The sequence below is a fragment of the Trematomus bernacchii genome, unplaced genomic scaffold (genome assembly GCF_902827165.1).
Source record: "Trematomus bernacchii unplaced genomic scaffold, fTreBer1.1, whole genome shotgun sequence".
Taxonomy (NCBI): domain Eukaryota; kingdom Metazoa; phylum Chordata; class Actinopteri; order Perciformes; family Nototheniidae; genus Trematomus; species Trematomus bernacchii.
The window spans coordinates 1,948,075-1,968,415 of record NW_022987771.1 but is presented as its reverse complement, the minus strand read 5'-3'; the positions used below and the strand labels follow the sequence as shown (position 1 = coordinate 1,968,415).

Genomic DNA, 20,341 nt, shown 5'->3' with positions numbered 1-20,341 from the left:
ACATTCACGCTCTGTTTGCATGACCATCCTGACCCTGGCAACTCGCCGCTTAGACCCAGTGCCTCCACCATGACTTTATGTGGATGCATTCAATCCTTACTGTGAGTGACTGGTAACTCTGAATCATTCGGGATATGTCATCACTATGCACAGCTCCTGAATGCATCTGGTCTCTTTGTATATTTTAAAAGAACCCATTTATTTAACTTTTAATATCATACATAATGTAATATAAGTTGATTTCTACTGCCTGTTTTCATTCTAATAAAATGTTGACGTTTGCTGGCATCTTTGTCAGGATGTGTGGCACCTTCACAAGAATGCACATAATGAACTGCACCTTCTGAACAAATTAACTCAGACACTTTAAAAGGGAAGTACTTGACACTTTATTGCATCGGTTCCACTAATAAATAGTGCCCCACGCCCTCAGTAGCAGATGTTGCTAGGATTCAGTGCAGCATCTTTTGTCAACGCCGCCAGTCAAGTAATCTAAATCTGCTAACAGCATGTACATGTTTTTTTTGTTGTTGTACCTGTAACATTGTCCAGTTTTCAAAACCTTACACTGGTTCAGGAGGAACTCAATGAAGGGGGGGGAAGAAATTAAAGTTAAGGCTGGATTGCATAAGCAAGATAAATATCTTTTGAACCTAACATGTGATGACTGAAAAGGAAAGCAAACAAGCACTTTCTATTTCTTCACTATGTGTGTGTGTGTGTGTGCACAACATCTCCCTTTCCAATACAGACTATGGGTCACACACACACAGCTGACTTTTTTTTTTATCTAAATAAACATCTGCAGCATGACACTCTGCCATAAAACTATACATGTCCGCTTTAGGCCTCAAAGCATCCTTCCATGACACAATCTACCAACTTCAGTAGACGTTTGGCTACAATATACGATGAACATATACAATATATATGTTTTGGTTTACAACTGCCAAAGTGATTTTTGGTACGACAGGAGATTTCAAATGACGGTAACATTCACATTTTAAATCAGAGTAACTTCAATAATACAAAAAAAGAAATTAAATATAAGAAAAGAAAAAGGGTTAGCTACAAATGGTCCCAATTGCAGGAGTCGTGGTGGAGAGGCGTGGGCTGGAAACTGTGAGAACCTTCAACTCCATGTCAGTAACTTCATCTCATTTCCATCACTTCAGTTTAAATGTAAACCTTACCTCAGCAATAAGGTCAGTATAAGAATCATTATGCAGAAATGGTTTAAAGGAAAAGCAGAGCGAGTGTGAGGTAACACAATCTCACACTCTGAGTAAGAGGCTTCTTCTCCCAAACCAATCCCACCAAGACTAGGGTTTAATATTGAAATGCAAGGTTCATACAAAGGACAAACTTGTGTAACCTACCCAAGAATATTTCTTACACAGCAGCATCTTCTCAAGCTTTTTCTGTGATTTAAATGTGTGACGTTGCTTCTTTACTGAGATGAGAGTCCTCAGAAGAGAGAGTGTAACAAGGTAAACACAGGCAAACTGCGCTGCAATTATGAATTTGTGATGACCTGTGGCTTGGAATGAATTAAGGCAGTCGTTTACTAAAGATTAAAAGACACTTCAAATGATTAGCTGCCAAAGAAAAATATCCAAACAAATCATTGCAGGAAAGGAAGAGGAAAAACAAGAGCCATGAAGGTCTGTAAAACCCAACTCCTGTCAGCTATAACAGCAGCTCCTAGTGATGCTAATCAGCACAAATAAATATGTAACAAGTCAGTTGCTACAGATTCACAAACTGAGCGTTATGAAGACAACCAGCCCAGACCTCCCCACCACAGACAACTGCTTCTCTAACAGTAAAATAACAACGATGCCATTGGATTCTAGGAAAATATAGACAGTGAGACACAGATAATATGCAACAGTGGGTTACACAACTGTTGGGTAAAAGATTGCATTACAAATAGCACGTTGTTTTCTCTTGCTTTCTGCATACAGGCGCTCCCTCTCCGTCTGTATGAGTGAGCGTCCGCCTGGCTTCTGTTGTTGTGATGAATGTTGCGTCTCACTCCACGGTCACTGACTTGGCCAGGTTTCTTGGAAAATCCACCTGTAGTTAAACACAATACGTTATTTACTATATGATGAACAATAGCCCTTTAAATGAACAACAACAAGTCAGACAGGGTTTCTGCTGACTAAATGCTAAGTTGGATTTACCAAAAAGACACAGTGATATAATGCTCCTAGGATTCATTACTTTAAACAGACTTCAGATACTTGGACACTGTTATAAAAGAGAGGGAGGGCGGAGTGCCACAGAGCTGTATTTGCACATAAATCTTTGCTTCCCCGTCAGAACAGCAGCCCAATATGGCACAGTTATAAATAGCTATGGCTTAAAAGTAAGAGCTAACTGGGATGCAGTGTGAGGACATGTCTCTGAAGTGAAGTGTTCCACAAAGACAATATTTACATGGTGTACTTCAGTTAAGCTGTTTACTTTGTCCTTTGACATCGTGTTATAAAGCAGAGCCAGGGAAGTGTACACAAGGTTCAACAGCTAGCCCAATCCTGTTTAAAAAGTAAGCAACTTGTGAAAATGAAGAGACAATAATACGAGTAATGGTCACATACTGTTCTTTATCAAATCTGTTAAACTAACAAATGACATGCCTTAATTTCAGGGCTCGTATAGTCTGAGACACAGATACATGGGAACATTGGGAATAATTAAACTAGCAGGTTTTACAGAAGCTAACAAAGAACAATTAATAAAAAGTAGTGCTTAAATGTGTGCCGTGTTACAGTGATAGCAGATGTGGTCCTCTCCAACACAGCACAGCAAAACTGGTAAACATGTGATTTGATCCCCTCCTTAAATTCACATACCTTTAAGGACCAAAGGGAGACTGTATGTCAACACATTGGGATGTTTAATATATACTACATACAATTGAAATCCTTTTTTAAGGCAGCTAAACTTATTATCTCCAGTGTTCTGAGTTATGAACTTTACACGCTTTGACTTAAATAACAATAATGGTTTGAGTGAGTTAAGAGCACTGTGATCTGCACATATAAACACTGCATGTTGTTTATTTCTGACAGTGGATGTCGATGCCTTTGCCACCTGACGGGGTCACAGACAAATAATCCAGGAGACTGAAAGTACAAACACATCTCTGCTAAAATAAGGGGCTTTGAAGTCCACATCTTAAAAAGGGGACCCATCATGCAAAATGCACTTTTTGATGTCTTTTATACATAAATATGTGTCCCCGGTGTGTCAGGGAACTCACAAAGTGTCAGAAAACAAAACCCTCTCTTTTCCTCCATACCCACATCTTTAAAAAAAAAAAGGAAAACAAAGGGGGTGCTAACAAGCAGATCCAGAATTTTCGCTCCTATTACGTAATTGGCGCTACATCCGGCCGACGTGCCAGTCCCCAACTCCGGGGACTTCCGGCCGGGGACTTCGGGTGGCAGTAGGCTATACGCCGTGAAGTTGTTTGCGGCCTGCCAGTAAACCCAAAGCAGAAGAAGAAGAAGTGACGTCAGCGGCTTCATTTGCCTAATCCTCCCTCAGGGACTTATTCCGGTGTGAACGCGATCTGCTCTTTAGTTCATCAGAACTAAGTTCTGATGAACTAAGTACACCAAAGTGCTTGGTGTGAAAGCGCCTAAAGACTTCAGCCGACGGCCAAGTTGCACGTACGCACTGCGCATGCGTGAGTGGCAATAACTCTCCTTACCAGCAGGCGGCGGTAGTGTGTATTCGTCATTCAAAAGAGGCAACCCGGAAGACAGACCGCGTGATACACCGAGAGAAGAAGAACAGACTGCGTGATATAAACAAATAGTGTGCGTTCCATTTTTACTCTCGTCCATCACAGACTGTTTCACATAACGACTTCTAATCGAAAACATGTTTAGTGCGGTACTGGAAAATGAAAAATAATAGCCGTCTGTGTGTGCCTTCTTCACTTCTGTTTCGCTTCTCATGCACTGATTCGCTAAGCTGAACAGCCAATCAGAGTGATTTCTTTTGCCGACAGCCTCCCGATTCAACAAGGTGTTGGAACGGCCGAAAAGACACGACGGTGCTGGACACACCAATCTGAGGCTGGAGCCACACGAGGACGATAACGCAAACGGACCGAAATCGATATCAAAAAAGTCTTCCGTCCACACGCAATAGGCACCTCTTTTTCTCCCTCCCCGAGGCAAGCGTTTGCTCCTGCTGTAAATCTCTCCGGTTAGTCCACCAGCAGATGAAAAACACCCACCTCTCCGCCTCTTCCAAGGGACGAGGGGCCCGTGCCGCAGAGTTTCAGTTAGATTTTTTTTCACCGGTCAACATGTCCGTTAAAGTTTAAATCTTCCGGACAAAATTAGAAAAGTGCCGGTCAGATGTCTTCTTTGTTATTTATTGAGCTTTAAAACAAATTGATAACGACTCTATATGATAATATAAGAATAAAACACGGAGCCTCTCTTTTCCTCCCCCTCTTCTGACAGCCCAGCAGCTGATCTCTGAGCAGGAGACGTGGGGAGAGGCGGGGCTTCAACGTTATCAGGAAATGATCGTATAGGCGTAAACACGGAGCCGTTTGCCCCCCCAGAGCGTTTCGTTTGCAGATCTACCCACCTTGGGACCCGTTATCGTTATCGTTTTCTGCGTTTTCCGTGTCGGCCTCGTGTGGCCGAACCGTCTATCTGATAGTGAACTGTAGCAGATACGACCGTTATCGTCCTCGTGTGGCTGGGGCCTGAGTAGGGCGAAAGGACACTCATCGACGGCCAGACATCTATCGACGGCCGAAATCGGCCCGGTGTGTCCGGGCCTTAAGATTTTCATCGTCATAACTACACTGTAGCTATATACGCATGACCAATAAAAGCCTTGAACCTTGATCATCTGTTAAAACAGTCGGGACACTCAGGGCCGGTACTCACGTCGTATCCTCGGAGCACGGCCAGGTGGAAGGAGAGCAGCTGCAGCGGGATGACGCTCAGGACGCCCTGCAGGCAGTCCATGCAGTGCGGCACTTTGATGGTGCGGCTCGAGTTCTTGGCCGTCTCGTAATCGTCTTTGTCGCAGATCACGATGGGGCGGCCCTGGAAATCAAACAAAGCAAATGATCTGTCAATGTGGTCCTAAACTTGGATCTGTAAAAAACACCCTCCTCCTTCCACCGATCTCAGCTGATTTTAACACCTCTTAAAGCCACATCTGCTGCAGATTACTAACAGCGGTGATGTCACGCTGGACCCCTCCCTTGTGTTTATTGAGGTGAAGGATCGGGGGTGTGACGCAGGACAGGACTGTGGAAATTAACCTGACATGCAAAATGTGCTGCGGTCCTCAAGGGTTCAGAGAGTTAAGGTTTTAATACGGGACGCTTTAGATGTTCTCAATAACAATGACGGTATCACAGATTAGATTTCAATGTTTGAAAATGCGTTTCATCATTATTTTTGTGAGTTTTTAAACAATTTGCAAGGTCGGTCACTGGACATTGCAACAGTATATTTAAATCTGGATTGTTTTTGATTAAAGTTGTTCTTAATACATCAAGATTGAGTTAATATTCAATGTCAAGGTACATTTTATTATCCCAATAGGAGAAATGTGAGTGGTCAAGGTGTATGAATAGACATCAAAACAGAGATCATTAAGTGTTTTTAATACACAATTATATATTCTTCAAATTTTCTCAGTCACGATGATGGCACAAAAAAAACCATTCCTGTAAAATCGGAATAAAATGTAATGTATTGTTCATTTGTTAACCGTAATAGATTAGATGTTTGTTTCCAGAGCATTTCATTGAGTGAATAAATGATCTGCAGGATATTGGATAATTTTGTATAATTATTTAGTAAATAAATAAAAGGTGTACAATATGTATATAATCACAAACTGGGAAATTGTGCAGGCATCCACTCGTAACATTCATGAAACGGATCATTACATCTGATTTGTTGAGGTGTGTGTAGTTCTTACCTGGCGGGCAACAATCTGCTGCAGTGCGTTCTGACATTTGTTGTAGGTGTGGTCCCTCATGATGATCATGATAACCGGCATGAGTTTATCCACCAGAGCCAGGGGGCCGTGCTTCAGCTCTCCAGCCATGATGCCCTCTGAATGCATGTACGTGATCTCCTTGATTTTCTAAGCAGAATAATGTAAAAAAAAACACGGGTTAAGTCAATCTAAGCTTACGTAAAACCACAAAACTCAGTCCATCTCAAAGTCAAGTCAAAGTCAACTTTATTGTCAATGTTTCAGTTTGTGTGTGCAGACAGAGAGATCAAAATACCGTTTCCCACAATCCCGAATACAAAACAAATATATATATATATATACACAATCAAAAGACACATGTACACATTAAGACCTCAATATCGGTATGAACCCTAGTTTTCTAAGATTAAGATGCATATTCAAAACAATGATCTCCAATATTAGATATCTACATTCTTTGGTTTCTTAGTGTAAAGAAAAAGGCAAAATATTTCCTGCAGGTAAATATAACTTTTATGAAGCCCTTAAGGGACACCATTCAGAAAAAGAAGGATGCGTTTTCTCACCAGAGCTCCTTCCAGGCAGGTGGCATAATGGTAGCCTCGGCCCATGATCAGCACACTCTTCTGCTCGTACAGCTCCATCGCCAGCTTCTGGATCTCATCATCCAGAGCCAGCACCTCCTTTATCAGATCTGTAAAAGACATGACCAGAAAAAACGTGCAATTGTGGATCTAAATTTGAAATGTGGCCAAATCCTACCATGTGAAATCTTACCGTCAACATGCTGCTCCCATCAAATGCTGGATTATGAACTCATACTGTCACAATGAGGGAGATTCTATCATATGCTTTAGATCCAGATAAGCCACAGCCTACAGCGCTCTCTTCCCCTGATCCCGCTCATCGCATCACTTCCTCATCCAAGAGGATTGTATAAACAAACAACAAATATGAACCATGCTTTGGGTTCACTTGATCTCTGCTCGGAGGGCTGGCTTTCTAACCCTATACATTTTAATCTCACATGTGATCTGAGGCCTGTACTACGAAGCCGGATTTTCGCTTAGCGAGCTAACTTCAGGGAAAACTCTGGGTTTCCGGTCCTACGACGCTGGTTCACTTTTTACCGGGCTAGATCTCCATGGTAACTTATGCTGAACAGCTAACCTGGGGGGTATACTACGAATCAAGATTTTCGTTTAGCAAGCTAACTTCAGGGGTTTCCGGTCCTACGAAGCTGGTTCACTTTTTAGCGGACTAGATAACTTATTCTGAACGGCTATCCTCCGGAGCAGGATAGGTTCCAGGATAAAAGCACTGCCTGCTGACCAATCAGAGCTCAGTGTGCGGAGTTTAAAGCGATCAATTCATATGACAGGAGGAGAAAGGAAATACAGTTTAAACTGCCGTTGCAGGAAAGACGACCGGCCAAAATCACCGACCGTGTGAACGTGAAAATTAATAGAATATCCTCTCCCATCTTCAGAGCAATCTGACTATTATAACATTAGCGTTAAGAAAGCTTACTTAAATATCTGCCACAACACAAGTAACCGGATCAGAGTAACATTAAGTACAGTCCGCGGCACTGTGAGTGCAGACGTCGATGTGTCCCATTATCATTCATATCACATCATAATGTATCATATATTTCCTTATCTGAGTCAGCTTCTTGAGCCGTATCTGGCCGTGCAACACTACAGTGTCACATACTGTATGCAGAAGTATTATTTTAAGCAACACATTAAGTTGACGAAACACTCGAGTCAAATGTAATTAAAGTCAGATCCACTCGTGTCGGGGCAGCAGTGATATCATAAAACTGTTAATGAACGTATTCAAACACTTTTTCTTTTACCAGCTGTATTCACCTTGCAGGTGCAGCTATGTGGCTTTTATCCTGGATAAAGTGTTTAAGTCATGGATGTTTAAAGTTTAACGTCTTCATATTAGTCTAATATTATAGAAGTATGACGCTGCGCTGTCAGTACGCTTCTCCATGTTTGTGATTGGTCAAATGTTGCTAACCCCGCCCCTTTCATGTGAACGCGCACTCAGCCGGAGAGAGAAACCCTGGCTTGAGTTACCCAGTTGATAACCAGCGTCGTAGGACAGTTTAGCGAGAGCGCATTTGTTTTGGATTAGGTAAGCCGGGTAACTCAAACATATCCAGGGTCTGTTGAACTGGATTCGTGGTACAGGGCTCTGGATTTCTGTGTCTGAATCAGAAAAGTCTTGGCTTTATTTACCTGGGAGGACTCTCAGGCCCTGGATTATCTCTCGGCGTCGGGGCTGCATGGAAATCCTGTCGTCGCTCATCAACAGCGCAAACATGATGAGGGCCACGAACTGGCTGGTGTACGCCTGCAGAGCAAAGTCAGAAGAGCAGAGTGTGTGTTATTAATGTTAGATTTACATTGCAAATTCTGGATCAAATTTCAACTTTGCAGAATCTTTATTTAATTTATATATATTTTTTTTAATCCTGGGTTATGTTTGGTTTCATGAAAAGTGCTCAATTTTACAATAAAATAAACATAAAATAATGTAGAATAAACATTCATATAAACTAAGTTCAAGTTAAAAGTGCAATAGATACGTTGGAAAGAATTTGCACATTGTACTACAATATATAACAATAAACACTTGAATATTACAATGTATATAGTGGTGTAATATTAATAATTAAACCAGAGTATTCCTTGAAATGTACAGTATAATACAGCAATAATACTTAATGAGTATTATAGCATTATAATAAGTGATAGGAACAAGAAAACAGCCGTCTAATTACCCTTCTAACTAAATACAACTGTGCTAAGACACGTGCACAAATGGTTATGAAAAACCAGGTCCTATTGTAACCCAACTTATTAAATATAATAAATAGTACGTTTTCTGTTTTGCAGCTAAAGTAACAAAAAAGAGCAGCAACCAGATCCCAAATGGAGTCTCTCTCTCTCTCTCTCTCTCAGTATAGTTCTTCATGCATGTGCTTCATGTCTCTCTGTTTTATTATACTGAACTCTGTCTCAGTAATAATCTGCACCAGATGAGAATAGAAGGAGTTTGGATTTAGTACACGTCAAGCAGCATGCAGCTCACTAAAACCAATTGTTGCTCATCCTGGAAAACTGTGTGAACACACAACATCCCGTCAGAGCGCACACCCTCTGATCATTCTGCAAACGTCACCGCTCACACAACCGCGGCACATCTGAGACTCCATGCCTGCCTGCCGTCATCCCCGCACACTTTGTCTCCTTTCCTTCATCTGCAGGCACGTTTGGAGGCCTTCCATGCCCATTAGGGAGATTTAATCAGTGCTCCAGTGAAGCCAAGTCATTTCACGGGACCCTCTGGACTCAGACATGCCAGTGTCTATTGCCAAGAAAATGGCTGTAAAACCTTTACACTGTTTTTTCCCTCCTCCAGACAACACGCTAACCACAGCTCCTCAGAACTCTGACCGTCTGTGCTAGCGAGTCAGAGGTGGCAACATATTTATTCAACATAGTCAACTGTGGGGTTCTCCAAGTGTTTATGTCATCTACTTTGTAGCGTGTTTCATGCATAACATGCCAACTGTTCCCCAGCAGAGATGAACCCCCTTACATAAACACATTTATTTTCAAAGAGACGCAGTTGTTGACTAGAAAACGAATGATGTGACGCTGTAAATTACCAACGGATACTGCACTGTAATCCATAAAGTCTCCATTTAATTAGTTGACAGCTTCAAAATGTTCTCGTCTCCATTTATTCCATAAATCTTGAATATGAGCATGCGAATAGGGAAAAGGCTGTTTTCTCCTTTATATTTGTGCTTATCCAGTTGAAAATAGAAGCAATGTAGAGGATTTTTGTGTCACATGTAGGGCTGCACGATTTGGGGAAATAATCGAATTGCGATTTTTCTGACAGATATTGCGATTTGCGATATTTGTTTTTAAGCGACCCAACGGAAGTTTATTGTAAAATGCGGCCATATCTCCGGCTAGGAAGGTCGTATCAACGTGCTCCCGTCTCTAGCACCCCGAGCTACGAGTGAAAGAACTAAACTTACATGAAACTTCCGTTGGGTTGCTTTAAAGTCAAGCTTCAGTTTAAGATTCACCCTGTAATAGATGTAGAACATGCGATGGAGCATTACTAACCTGACTCAGATGGTTTGTTTCACCTAACCATCTAGGAAAGCTCCATTGGAAGCCATTTGGATTGGATCAATCTGTCTATCACCTTCTATCATGGGCCACTTCTGATTGGTTAACAATGGCTGGTACATGTGGAGCACAGCACTTCTGATTGGTGTGGATGACTGACACACAAGAAGACCAAAAAACAAAATCAAATCGCAGGCTTTGCGATTTGATAATTGCATCATTTCAAATCGCGATTTCGATTTAAAATCGATTAATCGTTCAGCCCTAGTCACATGTAGGGATTTGATGAGCTAGGTTGCAGCACTTGGTGGAGTTGGGTTTGGGTGTGTGGCCCAGGCAGCCAAGTAGTTAATGATGGCGTCTCCGAGGCGTGCTCCGGGACTTTGGCGCAGAGAGAGAGTCCCCGAGCCAAGCCTAAGGGCCGGGCCAGGGAGGGACCTGCTGCACTCTCCCTCTCTCTCTCTCTCTCCTCTCCAACTGGGGCGGGGGCTCCTCTACTTCTCTGTCCAAATGAGCAAAACCTTTTGGTTTAGTAGAAGGGGATTGGGGGATTGGGGGAGGGGGCGGAGAGGCAGAAAATGAAGGACCCTGTCTTGACATGCGTTGAGATGAGAATATCAGGCTCATTCAACTCCCGAGGGTTCAGAGAGGAGGAAAATGTCAGGAGGCGGGGGGAGACTCACGATGGAGTTTTCATCTGGGCTTCATTCAGTGTCAGTGGCCGTTGAGTTCATTCATGAGAAAATTCCACAACTTGGTGGACAGTTTTGTCAAAGTCAGTATAAAAAGGTCAGTTCATCAAAGATATCAAGTGTTTTATCCAAACCAGTTGCCATCTACGCATGCAATTATTTTCAAGGATTTGATGTGAGGTACACCTCCTCACTCAGGAGAAAATGGGACAGTTTTTCAGGGACACATCAGGGTTTTTTTTCTCAACTGAGCAATGGAAAAGATGTAGCTATATTTTGTATTAAATGTAATATTTGATAACAGTTCATGTCACATGTATATTTGTCTCCAACAGGTATGTACTGTCCAAAGGTATTGACAAACAGCCAGGTAAGACAATGTCAGAGTGTAATGAAAGAGAGAGAGGGGGGTGTGACATGCAAAGGTCCCAAGGCTGGAATTTAAACCAGGCCATTGCTGTTATATGGCAAGCAATGTAACTCAGCTACCAAGCACCTCCAGGAAAATAAGAGTTATTGCATTTTGTGCGACCTTACCCTTCTTGAAAATGCCTGTTTGCAGAGGAAGATACTGTACACAATTCCCAGACATTGCAGCTCTCTAGAATACACAAAGACAGGCTCACCTTGGTGCTGGCTACTCCAATCTCAGGCCCAGCGTTGATGTGGACTCCGCAGTCGGTCTCCCTGGAGATGGAGCTGCCCACGGTGTTGGTGATTCCCACGGTCAGAGCTCCTCTCTCCTTAGAGTAGCGCAGGGCCATGAGGGTGTCTGCAGTTTCCCCTGGAGGATGGGCAGGAGTAGAAAAACATTTAGACAACTGTTTATGCAATGGAACAGAAGTAACAGTTCTGACAATATAATAACGCTGATTTATTAGTTGGTTAGGAAATGGCCTTTTCACTAAAACAGGGCTGATTTGAAACAGCTTAACCGTCTCAAAAATATCAGACACGCATAAATAAATAAATAAATAAACCTCACACAAAAGAAACAGACACATTCAGAAGATTGCAGCAGAACCGAGAGAAAACTCGCTGTGCTGCAGACGTTTTACAAGGCTCAAGATGAGCACAAGAACAGATAAATCTTCCAGGAGCGGAAAGTGGACAAATGGGGAATGTGTATTTAGATGAAGTCCAGATGGCCCCGGCCTGCACACCTGACTGGCTGATGAAGAAGCAGACGTCGTCTCGGAAGACGGGGGTGTTTCTGTCCAGGAAGTCACTGGCCAGCTCCACCATGACCGGCAGCTCGGTCAGTTCCTCCAGGACCTGCCGGGTCTGGGGAGGAAAGAAAAGCACTGCTCAGCATCATCCAGCTCACAACAGAAAGTGTGCTCAAACCTCACCTGTGTCCACATTACAGACATGACCGACTAGTAAACGTGGAAATGCAAAACAGACATGTTCCCGTAAAGTGCGTTTACACCAAAGAAGAGTAAGCATTAGGCGAGTGGTTACTCACCGCTACCCCAGCATGGTAGCTGGTCCCGCAGGCGATGAGGATCAGCCGCCGACACCTCTGGATCTCTTTGATGTGGTCCTTCAGTCCACCCAGGGTGACTGAAAAGCAAAACAAACAGCTAATCCATCATGCTACTCTATTAGTTTCCACCTCATTACAAAGGTCCACACAGAGCCCATGAGAGAATCTTTTAAGAAAACAAGTGTGTAGCTCATTAAAATGTTCTTAACCACAGTGAGACAAAAGCACATGTATAGTTCATCTTGGATACATACTTAACTTCCCTTGTTTTCAAACTAAGATTTTTATAACAAAGTGACAGCAAGGCTAGTCATCCCAACAAACTAATAAATGTTTTCACATGTGCTTTGCTTATAATAAATCCTTAACAGGAGACATTTGAGCATGCGTTTCAGCATCATGCACGGTAGGACAGAGCACAAAATAGTGCATCCATTAGCCGTTTTATTACATGAATGCCCGACTGAAAAACGAACCTGTGTTGTTCTCAAAGTTGATTCTCCCCCTCATGGTATTGACCACAGACTCGGGCTGCTCAAAGATCTCCTTCTGCATGAAGGAGCTGTAGTTGCCTGTGGTGGGAGGATCAGAAATCAGTTAAACATTTCCACTCTTAAAGAGGGTTGATGCCTCTTAAGAACACATTGATGGACTTTTTAATAAAGTGTGAGCCCACATGTGACCGTCTGAAAGGGTCTTCTCTTCAGATTAAGTGCCTGAAAATGCAAACCACTAGCTCCTGGAGAAGCATGAACATCTTTACAATGTGTTACTGATAAATCAGGCTTTGTTTGGAACGCAGGGAGTTACTGTTTTTTGTTGCTTTGTTAAAATGTTCATAGCCAAAGGGTAAGGCATCCTTTAAATGTTGTAAAAGCAAACCTGAGACAAAGGGAGATAGTGTTTTTCCATCAATAATAATCAGTGACACTGAACTATGAGAGTGTTTTTGAGCCAGCCACTGACGGCAATTTGGGTCATGCGATTTTGGTTATTCAGCAGAAAGGCTCCAGAAAGTGAAACGGAGGAAAGGCTGAGTAATGACAGGACCACAAAGGAATGTAGAGAGCAGCCAACATCAGTTTACCTCTGCCCTCTGCTGGATTACTCAGGAAGAGTGAGTGGAGAAGATTTCTCTTTGTGTGGACGGCTCAGAGGTTTAAGTGTTCACAGCTATCTGGGATACACAGTGTGAGGCACGTCACCCATTTTATGCAACATTTCAGCCGGATAATGAACACATGTTTTTATTCAATCAATATGTCCTTCTTTAAAACAGCAACGATTAGCTATTTGTTTTTTTCCAGGTTCTCACATGAGGATGTTCTGCTCCGTTTGCAACCATGAGCTCTAAAGCTTGCTCTATGGGTCGGTGGACAAAAATGTCCCCACCCTTTGGCGGCCTCAGTTTATTGCCCAGAGAAACGGACATTTGGAATGAGATCAAGTGGATGTGAGGTTTTGTGTGAACGCATGAATGCTGGATAGCTGTTGCCAATTTGCACTGCTGTTTGGATAAAATACCAATGTAAAGACATCACTGGGTCCTGAGAAGTCGAGACAGCCGTTTCCCCCACTTTTGACTAAATACATTAATTAAAAAAAAATATTCTGCAGATTAACCAATAATTAAAAAAGTGATATCATAACAATGCAGCCATAGTTCAAATTAGGGCTGAACGATTAATCGATTTTAAATCGAAATTTGAAATTATGCAATTATCAAATCGCAAAGCCTGCAAGCCAGTTCTTCTTGTGTGTCAGTCATCCACACCAATCAGAAGTGCTGTGCTCCACATGTACCAACCAATCAGAAGTGGCCCATGACAGCAGGTGATAGACAGATTGATCCAATCACCTGCCAAGTATTTTTGAAATACTTTTCCAAATGGCTTCCAGTGGAGCTTTCCTAGATGCTTTGGGGAAACAAACCATCTGAGTCAGGTTAGTAATGCTCCATCACATGTTCACATGTTTACCTAATCACAACAGAAGTTTCATGTAAGTTTAGTTCTTTCACTCGTAGCTCGGGCTGCGAGAGACGGGAGCACGTTGATACGACCTTCCTAGCCGGAGATATGGCCGCATTTTACAATAAACTTCCGTTGGGTCGCTTAAAAACAAATATCGCAAATCGAATCGCAATCGCAATATCTGTCAGAAAAATCGCAATTAGATTATTTCCCCAAATCGTGCAGCCCTAGTCCAAATTAAAGGAGTATTTTCCCCTTTTGAGGAGAGTTATGTGATATAACTGATACCTCTCTTATGTCTGTAGAGTAAATATGAAGCTAAAGCTAACATGCACTTAACTTGGCTAAGACAAAGAGTGAAACAGCACGAAGAGGCAACCAGCTGAGACCCTGGGAGGTTATTGGTCCCAGCCAACAGTCTCATGTGAGATTTGAGCCATGAAAGTCCCACTTCTCATCCAACTCTCAACAATAAATAAACTAAAAGTCACTTCTCTTCAATTACAGCTCAAATATACACTTTAAAACTCATTACCCTTTGTTTAAAGTGGACCTATCATGCTATATTTGAATAATATAGTGTAGGACCATACCTATATAAGGCATATTTATACTTTTTTTTTTTTCAAAATACCAAACAGATCATGCATTTTAGCCATGCCTCATTTTGCTCAATTTGACAATTTATAGCTCTGTTTGTGCAAGGGCTGATTCTGTGAGAACAGCACCATCTACTGGCCTGGCATATGTACTACAGCGTCTCCAGCGCTTTCGAACGGCAATGGCCGTGGCGGTCTCCTCCTGATTGGTGGAGTTGGCCCAATAGCCGTAGCGCCACTGTCCTGACGTCAGGACAGTGTTCAAATCTGGATCAGTTTTTATCAGATCCGTTGCAGCCCCTTTTTTAGAGATTTGGGTATGGAGGAAAATAGAGAGGGTTGTGTTTTCTGACACTTGGTGAGTTCCCTGGAACACCGGGGACACATGTTCATGTATAAAAGACGTACAAAAGTGCATTTTGCTTGATAGGTCCCCTTTAATTAACAAAGCTATAAACATTAAAACATGCTCCGCTGTACTTCTATCTTTTGACTGCACTAAATGTCAGCTCAGGCTCAGATAGGGAAGTTGAGGGTGATAAATTCCTACAACAATCATTGTATTGACAGTGGCTGACCTGGGGGTGCAGCTGATACAGTGGGTTTGTAACGAGCTGGATGATAAGAAGGGTGGCCTCAGGGCAGGAAGTTAACAGCCAGCTCAGCTAAACAAGCAGTTGGTCTCCCATTAAGATTGACACAATAATAACAGGTTTCAGGACCAGATTACAAGGCAGTTCACCCGGTGATTACTGTGTAGGGAAAATGTATCCTTGGGGGATAAATGAACAGATCAAAGACTTGACCCTCCACTCACCCTTCATGATCTGCTGCAGCTCCATCTGCAGGGTCTGGATGGCGCGGGCTGGATAGTCTCCGGCCGTACGCTTTATCCTGTGAATGGACAGGCGGCCTTCCACCACGGCGGCCACATCGTCGTCCTCCAGGAAGATCACCCGGTTTGTGTGCTCGATCACTGCGCTGTGGTGACAAGAGAGGCGAGCGGAAGACAACGTCAATCGTTTGATTCACCCTCCAAAATAAAGTCTAAAAAAAGGTATGGAACTTCGGTGAGAATCTTTGAACAAAATCTAATATTGCTTTGGTATAAAAGGGTGATACAAAGATGTGGGTATGTGCTAACCTTGCATCGGAGGCAAAGTAATACTCGACAGATTTCTCATCCACAGGGAACAAGCAGGTGTCCCGGTCCGACCTGGGTAGGGCAGTGCAGCCTTTCTTGTCTTTAGTGGCTGAAGACAAAAAGAAATGAGCCTCAGTCACACTTCTGCAATCACACATGGATCGTTTAGAATACAAACTGAAACTTACTGGAGCGGTAGACCACAGGAATATGATCTGAGGACAGCTTGTGATCACACCTCACTCCCATCAGCAGGGGACTTCCCCTCCTACACAGAAACTATTTTATGAGCAAACAAAACTTCAATCTGAAGTAGTTGCCATACGTTTGACAGCATCAGTAGGACTGTACCTTGTGCCCACTGCCTCTCCGGGGTAGTGGACGCTCTTGAAGACCAGGGCAAAAGCTCCTTCCTGGTGAGGGGAAGAACAAATAAAATCAGACAGGCTTTTTATCAGCTGATCAATATAATAGCAGCAGTGTGCATGAGCAGGTCCTCACCAGCTGCTGGGTCACTCGTTCCACCAGTGTTGCGAAACTGATGTCGTTATTCTCCCTGTTGTCAAACATGTATTTCACCAGCTTGGCAATGCTCTCCGTGTCAGTCTCCGACTCAAACTCGTAACCTTTGCTCTCCTGTGGAGGTGGGAAAAAAATAGTTAGTCCTGTTTCATATCAGAGTGGTCAACAAATGAAAGAAATGTATGCTTACCAAGAATTTCCTCAGGTCTTTGTAATTGGTGATGATTCCATTGTGAACGACAATGAACTCTGTAGACCAGAAATATAAACAGAAACTTTAAGACACCTGAAACCAGATCAAAAAACCTGAGCTGCAAAAATATTTAGCTTTGTGCTGTGTGTTAGCTCTCAATCTTCAAACACAACTGACCATTGGTCTTGTCAGATCGGTGTGGATGGCTGTTAACTGGGCTTGGCGCACCGTGGGTGGCCCAGCGGGTGTGAGCAATGCCCAGATGGACGTCAAACTCCACATCCATGTCAATATCCTGCTGCTCTAAAGGTCAGACAAACACACCCACACAGGAGTATTTAGTATCCAAAATGCACCAAAGAATGAAAATCCAGTTGAATGTTTGATTCACAGTACTTACTGTTGATCTCCTCATCAAGCATCTTCACTTTTCCACGTTGCTTGATCAGTTGGATGGACTTGGCATTTGTCTCCCAGTCCTTTCCATTTCCAGCATCAATTCCCACACCTAACCAAATACAAATAAATTAGCATGAGTGAATTAGAGTGAATGAAGTATACAAAAATGTATATGATAACTTGTTCCCACTTGTTGTGGTCCAATGCCAGAACAGAACTCCAACATAAAATGCAGCTACATTTAACCAAAACATTAGAAAAAAAAACTTCTTCACATACAGTAGTCTTCACATACAGTACATAGTCTTCACATACAGTACATAGCGACATTAATGGTGCGGTAAGTGTAACCCATAAACACAATAATGGCTGTTCAATTATTTACAGTCAACATCAGTCTTGCTTAGTGGGAACAAAGAAAAACAAATGGTGATGAGGCGATTCTAACGCTGCATTATTGTCCAAATAAACACACTTCACCATCAGCAAATTGGGCATTATCAGAAAAAAGCTCTCCTGGAAGACAGTAAGGGGAACGTGAATAAAGAGGCCTGATTAAAAAAGTGTGTTGTTGATGATGATGATGATGATATGAGGTTTTTAAATGTCTCTCACCGGCTGAGTCATAGCCTCTGTACTCCAGTCTGTGCAGACCTTTGAGGAGGATCTCAAGGATGTCCCGACGAGTCCTCGGCACATGGTAGTTGAGATATGCAAAGATTCCTGGGCAGAGGAAGGAATAGAATATCAAGCCACTGAAGATTTAAGGAAGAAAAATGACTATCCCTGTGTGAAATGGCTTAGCATAATAATACAACACTATACGTTTCTTGAATAAATATATATATATATATATATATATATATATATATATATATATATATATATATATATTTTTATATTATCAGGGAAAAAGGAAATAAATCAGGGAAAGGAAATAATCTGTGTTCTACTGTCATTACATGATACTAAAATCTTCTTGGAATTGTTTATTTGTAAAACTTTGTTAGATATGCTATAAATCATACCGTCACTATAAAATTATTCAATATAAAGATGAAAATGCGGCTGATGACAGTGTAATGCGATTCTTACGAAGTAGGACAAGCTCTACTTTGAGATGACAGCCATCCTTTATTTGCAAGTCAATACATTGGAGGTGTATTGTGCATAATGCAAAAAACCAGTCTTACAGGAGCACAGACAAAACTAAATCCTTGGCAGTAAGGCCTGCTTAGAGACAATGGAGTATATCTATAGGCATGGGTGTTTCAACACATGACATCTCATTCCAAATATTCCTGTTACTCAACGGTGCAATAACCGACCCTCATCAATCCCTATTTTAGTATTTCAATGACACATTTCAGCAATAATCCGCAGTCTTTCCTGCAGGTACTTCGGACTCCTCTGCCAGTCCAGCAACTTACTCACACTGACATCAATGTCACCTTAATTAGCCCAAAGGGGGGAAGGAATGAAATACAGCCCAGTTACACAGCTAAGCATTAACAGATAAATGCAAATGTAGAGCCAGAGAGCTGCCTGGTCCAACAGAGCATTCATTCAGATCAGCAGGAGACGGGGGGAGGCAGTGAGGGGAATCTCCACAGGAAAGTGTTGCAGCAGCAGGCAGAAGGCACAAGACCAACCTTTGTTAAAGAAATATGTTGATCATAGAAAACTGAACCCGAGGAAAGTGGCTTCTTGCCGACATGTCAGTAGATAATGAAATAGAATCATGTGTCCAACTAGTTTATCTGGTCTGATGGTGTGATTGAGATTGTAGAGACAGTGATGGGAGACAGAGAGACATCAGCTATCAGGCGTGAAAGAAGAAGGCAATCAGGGACATGGACAGGTACTTGCAAAGTATCTCAAATACATTTGCCAAACTGATGATGACAAAGGAGTTGTTTCCGGATACTTTCTCGATAAAAGTTTAACGTAAAAGTAACTAAGTGGTGTAAAATAACTAATTTTGAGGTACTTTACTTGATTAATTTCATTTTATGTTACTTTGCATTTTTCCACTCCACTAAAATTCAGAGGTAAATATTGGACTTTTACTCTATTACTTTTATGTAGTACCTTTAGTTACTATGCAGATATAGATTAATGATAAACAATATGATCAACTCAAAAAAACTCAAGTTACAACATGCTCTTGCTACCCAGCAGTAAATAAAGTAATTAAAATGAGTTCCACCTTGACCAGCTTGATAAACACTTAATACATCAATGATTTTAATGACAACATATAATATAGGATTGTGAAATGGGCCATTCTGCATAGAGAGTACTTTTCTTTGGATAGTAGGTATATTTTGATGCCAATACTTTTGTACTTTTTCTCGAGTAACATTTTGAATACAGGACTATAACTTGTAACCGAGTTGTCCTGCTCTCTGCTAGTTCTACTTTTATTAAAGTACACAATCTGAGTACTTCTCTGAAGACAACAAACCAGAGTGACAGACGCGCAGTGGAAAGTACAGAGATGGACGTCATGTCACCGCAAACCACGTAAACTGCGTTGACAGGAAGAAACATCATATCCCTGGATATTGACTTGGCGTTAACGTCAAAAACACAGATATCATGTGACGTTGCAGCAAAATAACACAGTGGTTTCTTTATATTTGGATAGCTAACAGCATCTCATGTAAGCTAACTCGGGTTAGCCACCCTTTAGCTAAATTCAACTGACTAACATTTAACCTGAGCCAATGATGCTAGCAGTACTTACAATTACACCGTTGCTGTTCTTGGAATAAGGAAACAAACTATATGTTCCGCTGTATAGTATAAATGTAGAATTGATTCAGAACTCACCACACATGTCTTCAGTTCAGTTTGGCTGCCAAATACAGCTACTACGGTAGCCGGGAACGCCTGTCAGTTTAACTTCGCCCACTTATTGTTTTCACTGAGTCAGAGCCAACCGCCGTCCTCCATGGCAGCTTCTGATTGGTCGAAAGGCCTGTCAATCAAGGTATACCTACCGACGTCGACACTCCTGACGTGGCATCAGGATACATATCCGTAGGCAGAACAGCCACCACACACAGCACACACCTAAAGTCAACATTACTGCGCAATGCCTAGCCTGTGCCCTCTGCTACTGCAAAACCATGTAAAATAACTTGTCAATAACATTTTCA

At 42.1% G+C, this 20,341-nt stretch overlaps 1 protein-coding gene across 1 annotated transcript; it reads right to left on the bottom strand.

Annotated features, from left to right (window-relative positions):
* Positions 1-365: 365 nt before the first annotated feature.
* LOC117496878 (glutamine--fructose-6-phosphate aminotransferase [isomerizing] 1) lies at positions 366-20,090 on the bottom strand. Its single transcript, XM_034148722.1, has 19 exons — positions 20,013-20,090; positions 17,793-17,900; positions 17,179-17,286; positions 16,956-17,081; positions 16,776-16,834; positions 16,565-16,699; positions 16,415-16,476; positions 16,252-16,331; positions 16,064-16,172; positions 15,737-15,900; positions 12,824-12,919; positions 12,327-12,424; positions 12,022-12,142; positions 11,485-11,642; positions 8,253-8,367; positions 6,567-6,694; positions 5,980-6,147; positions 4,929-5,090; positions 366-2,079 (listed from the first exon to the last, which is right to left on the bottom strand). The coding sequence occupies exons 1-19, from the start codon at positions 20,017-20,019 to the stop codon at positions 2,035-2,037; spliced, it is 2,049 nt and encodes a 682-aa protein (XP_034004613.1). The 5' UTR covers positions 20,020-20,090; the 3' UTR covers positions 366-2,034.
* Between the last annotated feature and the right edge of the window lie 251 nt (positions 20,091-20,341).